Source organism: Liolophura sinensis, chromosome 1 (genome assembly GCF_032854445.1).
Source record: "Liolophura sinensis isolate JHLJ2023 chromosome 1, CUHK_Ljap_v2, whole genome shotgun sequence".
In the NCBI taxonomy this organism is placed as follows: Eukaryota; Metazoa; Mollusca; class Polyplacophora; order Chitonida; family Chitonidae; genus Liolophura; species Liolophura sinensis.
In genome coordinates, this window is record NC_088295.1 from 65,271,232 (window position 1) to 65,293,012 (window position 21,781).

The 21,781-nt window shown below is 37.6% G+C and overlaps 1 protein-coding gene across 1 annotated transcript; it reads right to left on the reverse strand.

The window, feature by feature from the left end:
- Nucleotides 1–220: 220 nt before the first annotated feature.
- On the reverse strand, nt 221–21,742 carry LOC135481738 (dual specificity protein kinase TTK-like). The gene is made up of 20 exons (XM_064761408.1): nt 21,533–21,742; nt 20,997–21,146; nt 20,529–20,680; nt 20,016–20,089; nt 19,255–19,361; nt 16,322–16,474; nt 15,429–15,528; nt 13,832–13,948; nt 12,669–12,872; nt 11,943–12,100; nt 7,433–7,859; nt 6,982–7,072; nt 6,586–6,663; nt 4,965–5,122; nt 3,910–4,076; nt 3,199–3,419; nt 2,656–2,833; nt 1,977–2,055; nt 1,226–1,314; nt 221–325 (listed from the first exon to the last, which is right to left on the reverse strand). The coding sequence occupies exons 2-17, from the start codon at nt 21,100–21,102 to the stop codon at nt 2,705–2,707; spliced, it is 2,442 nt and encodes an 813-aa protein (XP_064617478.1). The 5' UTR covers nt 21,103–21,146; nt 21,533–21,742; the 3' UTR covers nt 221–325; nt 1,226–1,314; nt 1,977–2,055; nt 2,656–2,704.
- Nucleotides 21,743–21,781: the final 39 nt, after the last annotated feature.

The following is a 21,781-nucleotide window of genomic DNA, read 5'->3' on the forward strand; positions in this document are numbered from 1 at the left end:
ACCAGCATTACAACAGGGGTCAAACGGCATCACCTGAGAGCAATGCCTCACAGAATTTCAGGCACTTTCAAAGAGGCTCATGGTGATTACTATTTTACATATATACAAGCATCATGAATTCAGCACTGCTTCATGTATTTTAATGACAGAAGTAAACATAGATTAAATGTACTTATTATCAAACACAGAACTAAAATAAGGTAAATTACAATGTCACAAAAGCTAAGCAGTCCAAGGACAGCTTAGCAGCAGAGAGATTCACATAACACTATGATAAACCCGATCCATTTGGGGGCTTGCTGTCTTGCAGTTGTTCCAGTACATTCTGAAAACAAACAGAACAAAAACATATAAGTTCATATGGCAAAAAAGGGTCCCCGTCAAAAAAAAAAAAAAAAACTACATACCCGTACCATGTTTTTCTGGCAAGTTCCTGAATACATGTATACAGTTGAGCTCTCTTTACTGTTTAACACAGACCAGAAAAAAAGTTGATTGCACATGTTTTTTGGCATCTTAATCTTAATGTAACATGTACCATTTCATAACAATGTCTTCATCTCCCGTCTTGTCATACATTGATTTTGTCAAATACTCTATAATGTATGGGCAATATATGGACTAAATTTAAAAATGTCGGTAAAATTTTGCTATGCTGACAGAGCTACGGTCTTTCTCTGAATAATAAGAACACATGGCCACACACTGACAAAATTCTCCATATTTTTCAATTCAGATGACTGCAATCTCAGGTACATGTGCATGTAATTTCATCAATATCATGATATGAATTTGCCATTTTATACTAAAGTGCCACTTACTAATTCTACAACATGATTCAAATACATGTATGTATTTTCTAAATTGGTTTGTCTCTTTTCTGACAGTATTACCTTCAGACATCTATTTTTGGTATTTAGAAGAAACGAAGCAAATTTATTTGTAAACTAATTGATGCCAAAATGTTGAAGAACTGATGGTAGCTTTCACATAAAATTCAACATCATGGCAGACATTTCAAGCAGAGCAACTTCATATTGTAAATGAATCAGTGGGCTTTCCTTCGCAAGGGTGATTTCATTCATAACATAATTCATACAGCCACAATTCAAGGTTTGTTGGTACAGTAGATGAAGCTGGCAGTGTTGTTAAAACAGGAGGGAATTAATACACAGCAGGGCAGTGACCAGTGAATTGGTTGGTTGTTGGTGAGATTAAGACTTACCTCCAGCTTCCGCAGAGAGTTTGGTGAGTTTGCTACTGCCTGAAGTTTTGCAAGAATTGTCTGCATTGAGCCCGGGACTGGTGCAGGCGCTGTGGGCAGATATAACAGGAAAATCCAAGTAAATTCAAATGTATTGTTTAAAGATGCTACAACAGAGATTTTTGACAAAATTTGTATTCGTTAATCATAGCAAATTTCCTGTATTTACCATGAATAGCTCAAATTACTGACATGTCAATATCAGACTTCTGCTATTTATGGTATAAAAATATTTTTTTTATATAAATTTTAAGAACTTTAGTACAGATTTTGAATGACAACATGTGCATTTGTTTGGGTTATTCTAATATAATAGCAAAAATCGATCAATTGCACAGATCAATTTTCGCCAAAATATCCTGTGTAAGAATTCCAATTTTCTACAACAAAAGTATACCCATGTACTGTGAACTCCCAAGAATGAGCTTCATGACAAGATACAACCACAGTATTACAGACACATGATTTACACTGTAAGTTCAAAGGTAAGAATGAAGGAATCATTATGGCTTATGGAATCATGGCAGCAACTGAGCCATACTGTGGTAAATGTACAGATGAAGATAAGATGCTTTTCATCATACTATTATCATGAAATCCTAAAATTATAATATATGCTGATACGTCAAGCTGTACCTAAACCTGATACTCTGCTCCAATTCTCTCTCACACACACACTTGTACATGACAAGTATATTGTACGCTAACTCACCTTTACTCTTTCTGAGATAGGGATGAGCAAGAAGTTCATCTATACTAGGTCTTAGTTTGACATCTCGCACCAGGCAGCGCTGAAGGTGAGAGGAAAGGAATGAATTGATGAATACATAACATCAATATGAGGATGACGCCAATAAGAGGATTACACCAAAACGAGAATTAAGCCTATACAAGAATTACACCAATATGACGATGAGACCAATACGAGGATAACGCCAATATGGTAATTACACCAATTCGAGGATTAAGCCAATACAAGGATTACAGCAACACGAACATTAAGCCAATATGAGGATGTCACCAATACTAGGTTTAGGCCAATACGAGGATTACATCAATACGAGGATTAAGCCAATACCAGGATTACAACAATAGTGGGCTTACTCATACTACACTATATAAATGTAGAATACTACACATATTTTATTTATCTGAATGCTGTTTAACACCATACTTATGAGATATGAGTGGAGGAAACTGGAATGCCCTAGATAAACCATTGGCAAAATAGTGACAAATTTTCCATGTCTAATGTAGAGATATTCACACTGATCATGATAATAACAAAAGATAAGTGGTTTTCAATGAAGTTTGTTTACACAGCCACACAAGCTTCATTGTCTGCTTCAATATTGTCATCAAGGCCCCATGAATAGGCTCAGACCACCTACCTTCATGACATCTAACAGGTCCTTGTCAGTAATGTCCTTGAACTCTATGCTATAGCTGGGACTGATGATAGCTTGACACTTCATCATGGGGCTTTGTGATGAGTTGGAATGGGGTGCGGCCATACACCATGTTATACAGAATACATCCTAATGACCACACATCACTCTTCACTCCAATCTACAACACAAGTATGAATCAATCACACACATATCCAAAAACCTTCTCCTTGTGACGGTGGAACTTCCCCCTGATCAATATTATTTATGAAATTATTCAATTATGTCATGGCACATGGAAGGCAGAAAAGTCACCTATTTGTAAAATGAGAAACATTTAATGAAAAGTAAAACAGCATATTTTTTTTATTCATAATGTGATAGTATTTTGGAAAAGCTGGAACACGTGGTCAAAGAACACCGGTCTAGTGCCCCATTTGGACTGACTTAACAACTTAGAGAGGTGATAGTCACAGCTAATAAATATAATACACACAACACTTACACGCAGAAATTATTGTCATATGAAGAGCTAGAATTACTCACCTTATAGCGTGGTTGAACTCTTCCACTTCCATCCATGGTCATCCCTCCACAAGAGTCTGCAATGGCCTCCGGGCTCATGTAATTGAGAGTCCCTACCTGAGCGTCCCGCACCACACTTGTACGATCCTGCTGAATGGCATTGGCTATACCAAAGTCTATCAGCTTTAGTTGCCCTTTGACTAGCAAGAAATTAGCTGGCTTCAAGTCTGAGTGAATAATTCCTACAGGAAAAAAAAAATGATAATAATAAAATTAACAGAAAGAACAAATCAACAGTTTTCACGTGCTGTTGTTTGAGTTTAGGTTGAAACTACTGCAAACACATTATTGAATCAAACACATGTAACTATCATAACACTGATCAGCGCTACAGGGCCTGGCACAAAGACTATTTCAAATATAAAATGATTCCATACTTAATTTTAATAATTCCATGGTGCTAAGCCATAATCATTCATTCAGTTTAATTTGAAGTTACAAATGGTTATTATATTAGATAAAGCAACAAATTCAATGTTTTCCACACATTGTAAATTATACCCCATGCTATAAACACTGGATACTCACTGAGTCACATTACATACCGGTATTCATCTATCCATCGGAGAGTTTATCAAGGAACTTTTGTTCAAAGATTACCAATTTTTAGAAAAATGTCAAGTACAAGATAAATATAAGATACGAGACAAATGCTTTTTTTCTTCTGCAAACCTTCTTTGTGTAAAACTTTGACAGCCTTTAGCATTGCCTCCCAGTAGTAGTTCATCAGACTTGGTGTAATGTCTTTGCTTTTGCTGGCATTTCTAAACAGTGAGGCCAAGTCTGTGTCTCCCAACTCCATCACTATCAGCAGGCAGCATTGTGCCTTGTTATGTTCACTGGAAACATATATAAAAACTTCATTTATAGGCATTGGCAAAAATTTAACATACATGTTCCTGAACCAACTTAATACACTTTTGTTACTGGGTGATTTTCATGGTTCCATTGTTCACATGCACTAGTCAGTGATGTGTTCTTTATTCTCTTCCCATATGACAAAAGCCTACAGATGTGTTGCTTTGTCTCTTCCCATCCCGAAAACCTGATATGTAAAATTATCTCTTCTGGGTACCCTTTAATCAAATGAGTTGTATTTTGTGAAACAAACAAGATTTGGGAACCTTAAGATATGGAGAGAATAAAATAAGAAATTATCATTAAAACATGTGTGCTGTGAACAATGCCTATTTTGGTTAAGGTGTATCCATCATGAATTGCCGAAAATATTCATAGATATCAAATTTTAGATCAGCCTGTCAAGTATTCACTTAAATATCGTGAAGAAAAGAAAATGTGAACGGTCATATCGAGGGATGCCTGAAAGAAGCGGAACAAAAAGCAAGCCCATGCAAGTATTCAAGACAAGGGGTTCCCATACCTAATCTAAGATAAAATCATCTCATTTGAACAAATATATATGTACATGTATCATGCGAAAACGAGAACTGGCACACACAAACAGAAAACAGAATAAGTAATATGACCCATCAATAAAAATTACTTGAGAGTGCACCTATCAGATCATACAGGTTTTTAATGCACGAAGTAACTACACAGCTATACGAGGTCTGCTGAACTCTTGTGCAACTCATTTTCCTGCACCCATATTCTGTAAAGACTCAACTATAACTACTGATAACGTACCAAGGTGAATCTTCTTGAAATCAAGATATAAATACGTGTATTTGGCATGAAAAAAAAAAACAACAAAACACGAGACTTACTAATCATACATCTTGATGACTTTATCGCTGTACTGTAACCTCTTGAGCAAAGTAATTTCATTCTTATACCCCTGAATGATGGTTTCATCTGCATCAGAGAGATCCACATATTTGATCCCCACACTTTGCTGGTTGTCAAAGTCAAAACAGTGATACACCTGCAAACAAAACCAATGATTTTAAGCTCTTACATGTGTCAAGCTAATGGGAGACTTGAGGTCCAAATCACAGGAGAACACATCATTATTCTGCCATGACATTGGAGTGTATGATCACACTCCATGTACCATATAGGTGTTTTATGAGTACACATGCAACGAGTGTGCCAATTAAACAAAGAAAAAGAAAGAAGTTCATAGCTTTGGATCATTTTGTTACAGGGAAGGGAGTTTTACAAGAGCATGTGTAGCAGAACATCATCATATTTTTACCTCTATCGTCTTCATTAATTGTTTGTTTGTTAATATTCAAAATGATTTCAATCAGGAGCAGACTGCGAACAGTCCTTGCACAAAGTCTGTCTCAACATCACCATGATCACTGTATATATGTAGTGTTGCCTCATTGTAACACTGTGCTTCTGACAACAGACATGAAACCTCCAGTCATCCCAAACTGTCTTTAAAAGTACTTGGTCTGCATATTCTGAGCACAAAAGAAGTACTCAGACCATCAACTTTTTCACAAATCAGGATTGACACTGGGTCTATTATTTTGAGGTACTTTCTTATCACTCGGCTATCGCCATGTGAACCTATCTCTATATAAATTTATCTATTTAATTATTGTTTAATAATGTCATACTCAAGAAGTCGTCATGACAACAGTCACTTATGTGAGTGGAAAAAAACCCCAAGTGCCAAGGATAAACTACTGACCTTTGGCAAGTTACTATCATACTTTTCACATGTGGCAAACAGATATGAACTTAATCTTGGCGGAAGACAGATGTGGTGGCGGCATTATTATTTTTGGTCCTGGTTTGTATAAACATACGATTTCCAATGCCTGATAAAACGAGACTGGCTTGTGTCAGACTCGAACTCAAGACATTAGGGTCTGACTCTCCATAAATACAGCTGCTTTATCTATAAATAAACTACCAAAGTCAAGACGATTTACTTCCAGATCAATGGGGAGCTCACAAAACTCCTTCTAGCCTGTATCAAGATGGTCCAAACCTGTGAACTCATTTGTTCTATACCTTATTATGTCACAATCATTGGTGTAATAAGCATGCTCATAAAACAAATATGAAGCACACACGCACAGCAAAGTCAAATAAGAAAACACTGCATTCTACAGTCATTTGGACCTTCTGCATAGCTTGTCTTCGAGTCTCTCATTAAGCATTCCAATGAACATAATTGTTTTTTTGTTCTTCAATTAACTGAATTTATACTTCCCACATTCACAAATATAACATATGCATTCTACCAGCTTCCAGCTTTAATATGAAATCTCTAGACACTGACATAATCTTACACATAAAAATTACACTATGTTAATATGAAAATAAGCTTGATAACCACAAACATACCATAAAATAGTTAAATTCACCAAGCAAAGAAGATAGCTAAATTTTAATATCTATCAGTTCCAAGAGTTGCTGATGTCATACCTTGCTAGATCCTCCCTTGCCCACCACTTTCAGGATTGAGTAGCTCTTGCCATTGACACAAAGTTCTTGAATTGACTTCTGAAATATGATCATGAATGTTCTCGACATAATAAAGCATCACAGGACACCTTCACACTTCACATATAAATTAAATGGATTAAAACCGGAAATGGAAGGATTTACATTAGGGGGTTTATTTACACATAAAGGAATAAACTACACCTGTTGAACATGTACACAAAACTTAGTTATAATACTGACCAAATTTTTCAGCCTATCTATTTTTAAGTACTTTATTTATCTTTAAGCAGCTACAAAAGAAGATAATGGAATAAGTAATTGTGACAACATGTGACTAGAATTTGTTTTGTCATAAACAGCTGTAATGACACTAACCATGTTGGGGGTGTACTGTGCCATCATTGGTGTGACCTGCTGTGACATGACTGGAACACCATGGTGGGACGGAGTTGAGAAAACTGGTTGGCTGGAAGAAATAATACAGTAAGATTGAAAGACTGCTAAAACAATCACAGTTAATGTCCACTTGTTGATTGGTGTTTTATGCTGTACTCAAGAATATTTAATTATATGATGGCAGTCAGCATGGGAGATAACCCACAACCATCCTCAACACACACAAAAGAACTGATATACACATAGTATCATAGTTGTCAACTTGGTAGCTGGGGATGCAGATTTCAGTTCAGACAACTGTGATGAAACATTCCATTTTACACTGATACTTTCAGATTGATGAGTTTGCTTAATTAAAACTTGTTTGTATACAATAAAAACATTTGGAACTAAACTTTCTTCCAATAATTTCTAAAGAAAAAAAACATACCTAGGCATAGGTTTACTCAGAGGTTGAAATGAGAGTTGAGGACAATGAGGCTGCTGGGCTGACTGTGGTTGTACTGGTCTGCTGGCAGACAGCAAGCAGGGTACAGGCTTAGCCACAGATATGCTGGGGGTTAGCATCTCGGGGGTAGCAGGTACGGGGTGGGGTTTTACTGGAACGGACATGCCCGGTTTCTCCATACGTGTTACACAATGTTTCACCTCTGGCACCTGAAAGCATTTCTCCTCAAGGCCTCGGTGCAGTTTATCATTAATGTCTGTTGCTGGTTTTGTTCCTTGGACAGGACCAGCTTTGTTTGGTCTCTCTTCTTGAGTAGCTGCTGGAAGGTGGTGGGTTTTGGTGTGACTGGTCATGCTGACAGAGCTGACATAGCCAGACGTGTGGCCGGGGTGGGACTGGTTCATACTCTCTGCAATACACATAATGACACACATTATACACATAGTACATGCTTCTGGGATGTTATTTATTTATTTATCTGATTGTAGTTTTACACTGTACTCTAGAACACTTCACTTATACAATGACAGCCAGCATTATGGTTGGAGGAAACCCACAAACGTGTACCGGTTGCTGGCAGATCTTCCTATCGACAACCAGAGGAAGCGAGCATTAGCTGGACTTGGAACTCACAGTAGCCGCATTGGCAAGGCTCCTCGGTCACTGTGCTGCACTCGAACGCCTACCAATAGGCCACAGAGGCCCCTTGATGCAAGGTGGGATATCAGGAATGGTCAGCTGAGAAGTAATGTTCATATCCCATCCAACAACATACACCATATGTTTAAATTATACTAAAAAAAGAAAAACAAAACAAAAAAATCATGGTGTGCCTGATCAGTTGGTATTTTAAATCACTGAATTTGTACATCGACAGTAGAAGACATTGTCCAGTTGTTTACATCACAAACATGCAGATATCAGACAGCACCAAAAAGGAGATAACTGCAGTTGAATACATGCATGTGATCGTTGTATATTAGCTCAAGGCTGCTGGCTAATACCTTGTGAAGGAGGAGCATTACCTTGTCAGGTTCCCAAGCCTGACATTGCTTTGCTTGATACTGCCACTACTCTGTGTTTCAAATGTGTATTGTTTTCCTCAAACCTGATCAGTGTTCTGGTTTTCTGAATACCTGATCAGTGTTCTGGTTTTCTGAATACCTGATTCCAGTGTTCTGTATTTCTCTGTACCTGACTCCAGTGTTCTGTATTTCTCCATACCTGATACCAGCATTCTGCATTTCTCCATACCCGATTCCAGTGTTCTGCATTTCTCCACACCTGATTCCAGTGTTCTGTATTTCTCCACACCTGATTCCAGTGTTCTGTATTTCTCCACACCTAATTCCTGTGTTCTGTATTTCTCCATGCCTGATTCCAATGTTTTGTATTTCTTCATACCTGATTCCAATGTTCTGTATTTCTCCATAACTGATTCCTGTGTTCTGTATTTCTCCATACCTGATTCCGGTGTTCTGTATTTTTCCATACCTGATTCCAGTGTTCTGTATTTCTTTCATACCTGATTCCAGTGTTCTACATTTTTCCATACCTGAATCCACTGTCCATACCCTATTCCTGTGTTCTGTATTTCTCAATACCTGATTTCAGTGTTCTGTATTTCATCATCCCTCATTCTAGTGATCTGTATTTCTCCATATCTGATGAAAAGTTTTTTATGTCCCCATAACTGATTCTTGTGTTCTGTATTTCTCCGTAACTGATCCTTGTGTTCTGTATTTCTCTATACCTGATTCCAGTGTTCTGTATTTCTCAATATCTGATGCCAATGTTTTGTACTTCTCCGTAACTGAGTCCCGTGTTTTGTATTTCTCCATACCTGATTCCAGTGTTCTGTATTTTTTCCACAACCTGATTCCACTGTTCTGTACTTCTCCATACCTGATTTGAGTGTTCTCTATTTCTCTATACCCGATTCCACTTTTCTGTATTTCCCCATACGTGATTCCGGTATTCTGTATTTCTCCATACCTGATTTCAGTGTTCTGTATTTCATCATCCCTCATTCTAGTGTTCTGTATTTCTCCATATCTGATGAAAAGTTTTTTATGTCCCCATAACTGATCCTTGTGTTCTGTATTTCTCTATACCTGATTCCAGTGTTCTGTATTTCTCAATATCTGATGCCAATGTTTTGTACTTCTCCGTAACTGAGTCCCGTGTTTTGTATTTCTCCATACCTGATTCCAGTGTTCTGTATTTTTTCCACAACCTGATTCCACTGTTCTGTACTTCTCCATACCTGATTTGAGTGTTCTCTATTTCTCTATACCCGATTCCACTTTTCTGTATTTCCCCATATGTGATTCCGGTATTCTGTATTTCTCCATACCTGATTTCAGTGTTCTGTATTTCATCATCCCTCATTCTAGTGATCTGTATTTCTCCATATCTGATGAAAAGTTTTTTACGTCCCCATAACTGATTCTTGTGTTCTGTATTTCTCCGTAACTGATCCTTGTGTTCTGTATTTCTCTATACCTGATTCCAGTGTTCTGTATTACTCCATACCTGATTCCGGTGTTCTGTATTTTTCCATACCTGATTCCAGTGTTCTGTATTTCTCCATACCTTATTCCTGTGTTCTGTATTTCTCAATACCTGATTCCACTGTTCTGTATTTTTCCATACCTGATTCCAGTGTTCTGTATTTCTTTCATACCTGATTCCAGTGTTCTACATTTTTCCATACCTGAATCCACTGTCCATACCTTATTCCTGTGTTCTCTATTTCTCTATACCCGATTCCACTTTTCTGTATTTCCCCATACGTGATTCCGGTATTCTGTATTTCTCCATACCTGATTCCAGTGTTCTGCATTTCTCCACACCTGATTCCAGTGTTCTGTATTTCTCCACACCTGATTCCTGTGTTCTGTATTTCATCATCCCTGATTCCAGTGTTCTGTATTTCTCCATATCTGATGAAAAGTTTTTTACTTCCCCATACGTGATTCCGGTATTCTGTATTTCTCCATACCCGATTCCAATGTTCTGTATTTCTCCATACCTGATTCCAGTGTTCTGTATTTCTCCATACCTGATTCCAGTGTTCTGTATTTCTCAATATCTGATGCCAATGTTTTGTACTTCTCCGTAACTGAGTCCTGTGTTTTGTATTTCTCCATACCTGATTCCAGTGTTTTGTATTTCTCTATACCCGATTCCACTTTTCTGTATTTCCCCATACCTGATTTCCCCTATATACAATGTAGTCTCGCTATAAGACGCCTCGATATAGCATGCAATTGGATGTAACGCAACCCAAATCTTGTCTCCCAAAAATCTGTGGTGTACTTTCATGTGAGAACAGCTAAGACTGTAAATAAATAAAGATTTTCACCAAGAAATATACATAAATAATGCAACATCATTTGCTTCATTTCCTACTGTTGGTGTGTGACCCTGTGTTATTTGATATTTTAGGCTTAAGCTTTTGCATATTACGTGAGTATATACTATAAGCAAAAAGAAAAGAATTTTCGTATTAATAATGAAGACGTTGTAACTGGTTACATTTCCTCGCAAGTGAGTTTGATTCCACACACACGTTTGATGTTGTATTTGCAGCATTACTTCCGCGTGTGTGTGTGGCCGTGCAGAAAACATTTCGCTCCTTGTGACAGGCATACCTCACAAAGGGATTAATATTTGTACACTTTCAGTAAATGCTAATAACTTTAATCAGACTATTGAATGGCTATAATGCTAGGTGTAAAACTGCAGGGAGTGAGATTTGGCTTATCAGCATAATGACAAATGACAGTTGACATGGACTCACTCACATGTTTGAGAATGGATGCTCTTCCTTTCATTTGATACCTTTACTTAGCATCATAAACATTAAAATGGTGAACAGTATTACTGTTTTTTTCTTTAGTTCAGCAGGTATTACGCAGTCACATGATCGGCTTGACAGGGGTCTGCAGTCCGCCATTTTGAATCTGAGACGTCTAAGTTCCGTAAGTTACTTCTGACACGAGCAGACATGGACGATTTGGATACCAAATGTAGCTGTGTTTATTTAAAAATAAAGTGGATGAAACTATGTAACTTGAATTCATCTTGCGTAAATCGTTAACATGCACCTAGTTCCGCAGATCAGCTCAAGGTAATTACGCAATAGGAGGCCAGCTTTTTAGGATATGACTCATAGGACAGTGCTGAAATCTTTGTTCCTTAGAATACTAGCTGTATCCATAGGTGAAAAAAAATCTTATGCGTTTATAGTAAACCAACAATAAGAAAGCATTTGACAAAACACAATTTGCATCGATAAAACTTTGCTTAATGTCAGAATCATAACCTACAGGTAAGATAGACTGGAGCCCTCTATACTGGATCTCAAGGTCATTTCATTATAGCTCCAGGTAGCCTATAACGCGTTCAGGAACCTGTCCCCAAAGCGGCTACACTGCATGTATCTGACAAGTATCATAATGACGCAGTATTTTGTGATTTGGCTTACCTGATGCCAGTGTCCTGTTCTCATCATGTTGACTTTTGTCCAGAGGTTTGATGTCATTGAAGGACATTTCATCTTCTGAGTCTTCGTCTTCAGGAGTGACAACTGGAATGTCTAGCTTTTTCACACGGCGAGCAACAAACTTTGAGGACTTTCCTCGACTGGAAAATGAAATCAGAGTTAATTTATCATCGGCCCTGCTCATTCATAAATGTATGTGCACATTTTTTCAGACAAAGACTAAATTTAATCAAGTGGTTTACATGCAAAATTTCCCCAATATTTACATACTGAACAAAAAAACTCATGAGCAATTAAGTACACATTATCTTTAAATTATACATTTCCTTATTTATTTCATTGGTGTTTTACACCCCTACTCAAGAATATTTCATCTATCAGGCAGCAGCCAGCATTATCCTGGTAGGAAACCGGGTAACATGTAAGTCAGGGGGAAACCCATGACTATCCACAGCTTGCTGCCAGAGCTTCCCACATTATCTTTAAGAAAGCAAAACAGATCACTCACTAATCAATGGCACAATGATGGAAGTTATGATGCAGACATATCACAAAATCAGTACAAAGACGACTTTTGAGTACATTTCTTTTCACGAAAGCCTTATCAAATAAATCAATGATTAAAGTGCCAAATTCATTTTGGGAAAATGTGTGTAAAGAGTAGAAATCTTTAATTTTCATTCCAATGTTAAATAAAAATCAAAGTACCAGGACAAAGCCTTTTTCTCAGATTTGACGTCTGGAGTGCTATGGTAAGACCGAAAAGGAGGCCTTGAGCAGCTTGCTGGTGGGGGAGGTGGTGGATGGTAAGCATGGCTCTCAGTCTCCATATCTATAGGGGCAGTGTTGTTATCTGCTGTCCCAGCCACATCTCCTGTATCAACTCCCAAATCTTTATTCCTGAAACAAGGTCTGCAACAAAAAGTGTACACATTTATTATTTACTTATTTGATTGCTGTTTTCCACCTTACTCACCCATTCACTTTCACTTATACGACAACTGCCGGCATTATGGTGAGAGGAAACCGGGCCGAGCCTGGGGGAAACCCATGGCCATCCACAGGTTCCTGTCAGATCTTCCCATGGAGAGGAACTCACAGCAACCACATTGGTGAGAGGTTTCTGGATCATTGTGCCACCCTGGCGTGCTAACCCCCTTGGCCGTAGAGGCCCTGTCAAGTGTATACATACTGTCGTAAAATGGTATCCTTTCAAAGCTAATCATCACGATGTCAAATTAAAGACAGAACAACATATACACTGTAACATCTTAGATGTTGCACTTTGATCATTTTTTGCCATAGCAACAGTTCCTGGTCCTGCTTAATACTAGCACCACTTTTGGCAATTAGCAAGGCTACCAAAGAGCTTGCCTGTAGGAGACACATAAATGCCAAACTTCAGCTCAATACACAATGTACTGAAAACATGAATTTGGTCCTTTATGGCAATTAATATGCACAGATCATCAGCAATGAATCATCCCCCGTGTGTCACTGTGCTTCATACGCATGTAAAACTTCATGCTGTACTTTCTGACATACTACCCTTAACATTTTCTTAACATTGCTTTCTCTATTATTGTACGCCGTCACCCAGGGTGCGACAAAAGCTATGCCTGTACTTTGTACAGGCAAGCCATAAGGTATGCCCTCTCCCCATTTAATATTAAACATACTATCTAACCTTTCCTATTTCACTAGCACATTTACACAATATGCATGCAGTTAATTTATCGACTGGAATTTCTTGAGGCTCAAAGAATAATAAATGCATATTATGCATAAACCTCTAACAGAAGTTGATATTGAACTAACAGCTACAAGTACATGTAACACATAATCCAGAACATCCTGGCTGTTGATCATACTTGTGATCAGTGTGGCTGTCCTCTCTTGGCATGGCCAGGTGAGCCATTGTGTTCATCTGACTGTGCTTAGAGCTGTCGCCTCCAGTAACAGGGCAAGAGGAAAAGCCTTTGGGAAAACTGGAAGACAATTCAAGTGTTCATCAGTATCAACAATGAGTACATCTGTACATTGTCATTACACTTAAAAAACTCTGGCCCAATGGCTAAGTTGGTAAAACTTGGGCTTCCGGGGTGGCTGATCCAGGGTCAATCCTGGGTCGGGTCACACCTAATATCTTAAAAGAGGAAGTTGTAGCCTTCTTGCTTGGCGTTCAGCATAAAGGGGATAGTGCAATGACTGGTTGACCTGTATCAGTATAACTGCTCGGGTGGTGCGGCTTACTTGCCTTCGCTATTAAGTCATCTCAGTGAAGCAGCACTAGATGAAAGAGTGGTGGAAATCCGTCCAGCACATACATGTACATGCACTCTAAGGACTCCTTCATTGTCACATGAATGAAAAATTGTAAAGTACGACGCCAAACCTCCCTTGAGAAAAAAAGGAACCAAACAAATATGACATAATTAGATTTGGTCAATCATTCCAACAGCTGCAATGTACTTTTTCAGATGTGTGTTTTTATATTACCACTTACATGTACATGTATATGTGGAGGGACCAGTTTTGCAAAGATGTCGCACACGTACGATAATCGCACATATTGGACAAAGGTACGGTAATAGTGACGTACAAACTATCGTACGACAAAATCGTCATACGCCGCTTTGTGAAACTTGGCCCAATGTTGTAAATAAAATCATTTTGAACTTAAGGGATGAATTTCTGAAAAATTACACATGTTAACAGAATGTCACAATGAAAAAATAAAACAATGAGTGTTTTTCATAGCATATTAAGTTGCTGATTTTACAATATTCAATATTTATGCCCTTTTACACCAGCTGTTGGGGTTTAGGGTTAGTCAGAACCTGGAAATTTAAGACCTATAAATAACACAACAGCAATGACACAGGTTCAGGGGTGGAGGGGACTGACAAGAGTATATGCAAAGTTATATATCCTCTACAGCGGACTAAGTGTTTGTCTGTCCTTGTCAGTATTTGTGAGCCAAATCATATCTGTTGTACAGCACGCAGTCAGTGGTTGTCCACTGATCAATATCAGGTGGAGTCAAATGTCACAAAGCAGCCTACACAGAGACAATTATACTTATTTGTTGTACAGTGAAATGAGCACTTGTCTGCAACAATCAGTTTGTTTGAGTCAAATGTGACTAAAAAGTATACTACATGTATGTGACAATAATACATAGATTTCAAGTTTACGGCATGCACAACTTGCTGCACACGGCATACAGTAAAATCATCTGTCGTCAACCAATATCAGTTCAATGCTACACAGAAGACTACACTGATGCAAACATACTTGTTGTACAGTACTGTCAGTGGTTGTCCACCAATATCAGGAGTTCAATGTTACACAGAAGACTACACTGATACAAACATACTTATTGTATAGTGCCGTCAGTGGTTGTCCACCAATCTCAGAATGAGTCTAATGTCACACAGAAGCCCGCAATGAGACAGTCATACTTACTTGTTGCACAGTGGAGCAAGTGGTTGTCTGCTATTATCAGTATGACTCAAATCCCCAGTATTGTCCAGACTTTTAGTATTGCCACTTTGGTTTTTTTCAGCTGCAAATAAAAGAATTTCACTTTTGGGTCTAACACAGACACCACTAAAACATACATAATCAGTTTTTCTATGACAATTTGGAAAATACTCTTCTATTCAAGTATAGCATATCTCACCTCCATTTTCTCATACTAACAAAGCTGGTGCTTGATATATGATCACATTTTCACATGTTTTGGAAAAGCTGATTCATTTCACTGTTGCTTAACTCCAGAAGGTTTTTTCCTTTATACAATGGCAATCAGTTTTAGAGATGGAGGAAAATGGAGTGCGCGGGTTAAACCACCAACTTTTGGCATGATACTAGTGAGCTTTCCAACATAGTATCTCCAGATAAGCATGCCATACTGGTGGTAGCCAAGTGGTCTTCACCAAATGTTAGAATGCAAAAATGGTCCTTCTCCAAACTTCTCCAATTGCATATTGTCACCATGACTCCACAAACAGTAAAAGCAGTGTAATGTACAAATTCCCTGTTCAAGGCGTGGTTAAGACTCGCACCTTGTGTACTCCAGCAAATGAAAGGCAAGAACCTTAACCACTCGTCCATGACATGCTCCTTCTGTTAAAATTATCAGACGCACACGTATTTCACTTTTCAGAAAATGTTTATCATTACAGCACCAGAAAATTTACATGATACAGCAAATAATTATGAGCTTATGACTATTCACATACAAGTGTATAAATTATAGCTCCAAGCATACATTTGCCCGTGAAACAGGAGAGCACAATACGTAAAAACATTCCAAAGCAGACATTCTGGTGTAACCATATGAACATGGAACTTACTTTCACTCTTAAGGCATGCCTCCATTTCTTCCTCAGTAAGCAATTGTGACCTCCCTTCTTCGAAACTGATGAAGGCTTTCTGAAGAAGACTGGACGGCTGGACATCAAACATTTTGGCTTTCTCTAAAATCTTTTTACACTTGCCCGGAGCACCTGATACAAGATATCAGAAGAATGTCAAGACTTTTTGTTGTAGCTGTAGTACATGTATGAGTCCTCATACATACAAGCAGGTTTGATTAAGAAAGCTACATGTAGTAGGAACACAGCCAGCTGAACATTAATACATCAAGCATATGTAAATTTCACTATTCTCTAGAGCACCATAATATATTTCACTATCAGCAAAAACAACATTCAATCTACTATTATAATATATTAGGATAATTCACAACACTTTACATTCACACATACATGTATTCTTACAGGGTTCGTACAGGTATATGAAAATGAAATTCAAGGAGTTTTCCAGGAGTTTATTTGTCATTTTCAAGGCTAGTTTAAACATACCATGGCGCAAATTATAGACTATATTCTAAGTCTGAATTATAGATTCTTTAATTTGCAAGCATGTATATTGAATAGTACGCTTGCTTTCACAAGAAATATCTGAGTAATGGCCAAGTAATCGCCATACAACTGTGTTGTTGTTGTTTCGCCGAGATGAGGCCGTTTGAAATGAAAGTAATTGGATTATTTTCATTAGAAAAATTACAAAAATCTGCTAAAAACCCCAGAAAACTCTCATGGTAGATTATGTATAACGTTTGTATTTTTTCTTAAGTAAATAAATTTGTCGCCAAAAACATTCGCATTTTTTCAAATTTTATCACCATTTCAAAAAATTGTTCTCAATCTGCGACAATGACGAGTGTCAGCGAAAGCCCTGATGATGCGAAAATTATCTGCGGGCTCCCGATATAGACTCGGCAGTAAGCAGACAATATTTAAGTTCAGGACAAACTCAGAGTTCCAGGAGTATTTGTCTGTTATAAGGACTTTCAAGTAATTGAAAATGAAATTGTATTTTTCAAGCACTTTCAAGGGGTTTCAAGGACTGTGCACTCCCTGTCTTAATATAGAGAGTTGATGAGAATGTGGCCATGAAGTCATCACCATGCTTTATTTATTTTTTTCAGCAGTGATAACCAAAAACAAACATATGGATTCAATGGGGGACAGACAGGCTGGCCAGAAAGGTTCAAATCGCAGCAGAACGAATAGTTTTCCTATGACACTACAGTGCTTGTGTACTACATTGGTGTTTTATGAGCACACATGCACTAATAACTGAGACTGATAATGGAAAGAACAAAGTAGTCCATAGCTTTAGACTGCTTTGTTACATGAAGGAAAGAGTTTCACAAGTACCCCAATGAGCTCTGCCCATCCCTGGCCAATGCATGAATATTAAGAGATCAGAACAGACTTTACATGTACTTTAGCACATGCATTTCAACATTAACAAGGTCTTTATCACCAGCCAAAGGACGTTATGTTTTTACCATTGTTTTTTTTGTGTCTGTCAGCAACTTCAATACAGAAAGAAGTATAAGCAACACTCCATTATAGTTCGGTGACAATCTGGATCCAGGGCATTTTTTAATGATTTTTCATCTCTTTAAATGTGCCTACAAATTTACCTAAAACATTATACACAGATTTTGATGAGACTTTGTATATAACTTGGCCATGGCATAGAGCACCAACCATTTCTGATCTGGATCAACAAGTAGGAATTTTTGGAAAGATTGTTCACCATTGACAGACGTTCGTCTCTCTGCCTGACAGAAACTTTGCAAAATATCTTACAAAATGGTTTCATAGGCAGAGGGGTTTGGAGTGCCTGTGGTAAACAATTGGCTTTTGGCAAGTTACCAACAAACCTTCCCATCGCGGGACATACAGTATGATACTGGTGGAAGACAAGTATGTCTAGTCAACCAATGTTAGAGAGCGCGAACAGCTAAATGAGAATTGTCAATCGCCTACTGTCACCAATGCCACACAACTAGTGACAGTAGGGGAATCCATAAAATTCCTGTCCAAGGTTGGGAGTGAACCTTTGCCTTGTGTACATGTCCTAGTGATTGAAAGACAAGGGCCAGTTTCATGAAGTTTACTTCGTGTTAAAGTGCCTTTAGCTAAGCGCACTTTATATCTCTACAGCATACGTTGTCATGGTAGTTAAGGGCTTACTTAGATACATGTAAGTCACCTTCATGAAACCGGCCCCAGGTATTTTAATCAATCGACCCAGACCCACTCCCTCCATGTTAGAAGAACAAAATGGATAGCGCACAAAGTTAAAGTAAAAGAAAGCTTAACTATGAAGTGATGTTCATCATAAAGACAACTGAAAACTATACTTAAAATTACTTTTGCTTATTTTTTCACATTTTTGTAAAACTGTTGAAAGGCATTCAAATATCTGAATGCTATGGTGGGCTTTACGAGCTATATTGAAGGTATCTAGGAACTCTGACATCATATCACCTTTTTTGGCTGATGATTAACACGAAGGAAAAAATTTTGGGGAACACTATTTCAGTTCTCTGTTGCTCATGGGAAAAAAAGACGTCTTCCAACATTCAGTGTCGTGATTAGAGCTGGAAAAATTCCTTTGACATCAGAGTTCCTAAATTCTGATAGTATGGTCCATAAAGCCTGCCTTAAAACTCAAAAGTTTGAGCAGCTTTAACTCTTTTCACAAAAAATTTAAAAAGACAAATCAAAGTATATTTATGCATAGTTTTAAGTGGTCTATTTAGTGATGCCTACTTCAATTTTCAGAGGTCTTTTCCTATAAAGCAGATAAATATCAAACATGTAGAACTGTGGACAGTTGTGAAGAAAACCAAAGAGAATGAAAACAGTGATGCCTCCAATCGCTGCAGGAATCATGAATCAGGAGATGAGGATCTTAAACTGACCTTGTCTGAGCTCAAACTGTGCAGCTGCGATGTAAACGACAGCCAGTCTCTTTATGTTCACACGTGCATAGTTAAACAGGGCACGGGCATCATCAGGGCTATATTGACTAGAAAGTAAAACGAGGAAACAATTAAAATGCTCAAAACGTTAAACACACTGGTACAGCTTGAAACACGAGTCTTTTATTCCCATTTTGGTGTTAAGAGCTATTACAGTAACAGGAAAACGGTCCAAAGTTGCACTGGTTCACAGAGCTCCATAGGGAAGAAAAAGGAATAATGTGTTGTTCATAGGTATCAAATAGCTGTATAAATTATATCAGAAAAGATAACTGTGGTGTGGGTTTTGTTAAAAAAAGACCCGATGTCTCACATAACACGTACAGTACAAAAAAAAACAATTTTTTTGTGTGCATATTTTTCACTAAAAAAAATCCAAAAATTTAAAATTATAAATCCACAATTTTATTACATCCAACCTTGATGTTTTTCAGATTTTTCTGTTTTTGAAAATTTTCAATCTCATACATGCATCTTAACTTGGAAAAATGCCAGAATAGTCCACACTTCTTATGAATTTTTTACTTTTATTTAAAATGAAAACTTTAATTGGTGTGGCCTTGCCATGAATGAAGTTAACTGCACAAGGGACAAGAACGGCATACTGAGGATTACTGGTACATGATTGTTACATTTCACATTTGTACGATAATCTGCAAGCAATATGATTACCTATAAATAACAAAATGATTAAAAATTACCTTTTCAAATTTGCATACTCGATCAGTAGGATGGCATATGAGACATTTCTCTTATTTTCAGCTAAAGACATTGCCTAAAAATTAAAAATATATATGGTTACATGTATGTGAACAAACATGTGCAACATGCAAATCACATTTATGAGACGACATATGATATATTCTCTATTCAGGCATGTCAGTGCTGAATACACTTCACATTGCATTACAAATCTTTATATGAAAATTCACGTTCAATATGTTTCCTCTAAATATGAAACCAATGATAAGATCAGCTAAACTTTCTAAATTTCCACAGCTTCCAGGGGAAGTAAATGTTTTCTGTTACAGCCCAGCACTGCAGACATGATAGAAGGTACAAATATGGTGCTGACATGGCTAATTATAACACTAAATATTCTAATAGCCATATTAGCATATTTGAAAATAATTTGTTTACCTGATAAAATTATTTGATTTGTTACTTATATAACTCTCGGAAGAGAGTCCACCTTCATAGAAACAGGGTCTCACCTTAATAGCTAAGTCATAAGTACCACACAGAAAGTTGTGACGACTGACAGGATCTGGGAATTCCACACTATGCTTGATAAACCGTGTGTAATTCAGCCAATCCTCTGCCTTGTTACCGTTCTCCTGTATCTGCATAGCTTTGGCTGTGTGATCTGGGCATACAATAATGACATTTAGAAATCAGCTGAAAACATTTAAGTCATCTGTAGTGCCTCCAATTTGGGCTCTTGCCTCAAAGTTTTTTTGACAGAAATCACCAATGAAGTGACCACAGCTGCTGCCGGCTACTTAATTTCCACACTGATGTACAGGTGGGGCCTTAGTTTTCTTAACAACAAAAAAAAAAAAAACATTTTGTACTGCTTACATTTCTTTATGGCTTATAAATTCATACATGCAATAAGCAATTGATAGTCTGTATGGTAAATGTGGCTTATAAACACAAAATGCATCAGGATAGTTACTCACCCAGTGATTCCCCACTAACAGTTCCTCGTTTTGCTGGGCCTGCATCTTTCTCTCTTGCCTGAAATGACCCAAGCTTCTGCCACAGTGCTGCCATATTACTGGCCATTCTGCAGGAACAAGGCTTTTAAACATCTAATCTTTCATGTGGGTCTGCAATCAAATGACAAAATCAACTGGAACAAAAACTAAACAGCACAACATTAAAACTGAAATCGGAATGAATTCAAGTTTAAAATGTTTGTTTTTATGACATAAAACTTAGCACAGTATTGATTACAATGAAATATAAGACATTTGCATCTGAAGTTTCCAAACTCATAGCCCAGAAAGACTCCAACTCTGGCCTTAAATTGCTTGGCCCAGTGTAGTTACACCAGCTAAGCTTTGGGTTAATGTAGGCTTACAACATACCCAAACAATTGAAGCCATCTGAATCCGAATACATTCAAATACTTCACAATCATTTCAAATCGGTAAATCTAGAACTCAAATCAGATGCACTCGAACCAGTCAGTGTCACGCTTCACCATACTTACATGATGTTGTTGTTGTCGCTCTCCGGTGAACACAAATTTTACGGGATAGAGGGAAGCGTTTAGCCACCAGGTAAGATCAAAGTTATCGGTAAAACTATATTATCTGTTTACACACAAGGACAGCACCGAAAGTACAGATTTTTGTGCACGCAAAACTAAGCAATTTAAGCCACATTAACCCAACTTACTGTAAAACTTGACGACGTTGTTTGAAAGATCCGGCGCTTGATTTTCATTGGATGACAATGA

Excerpts from the sequence above, each read along its gene's own strand:
- LOC135481738 (XM_064761408.1), bottom strand. The coding sequence starts at position 21,102 with ATGGCCAGTAATATGGCAGCACTGTGGCAGAAGCTTGGGTCATTTCAG. Across the intron at positions 20,681-20,996 it reads TGTTAGTGGGGAATCACTGG|ATCACACAGCCAAAGCTATG; the intron begins GTGAGTAACTAT and ends TTGTATGCCCAG. Across the intron at positions 6,664-6,981 it reads CACAGTACACCCCCAACATG|AAGTCAATTCAAGAACTTTG; the intron begins GTTAGTGTCATT and ends ATCATATTTCAG.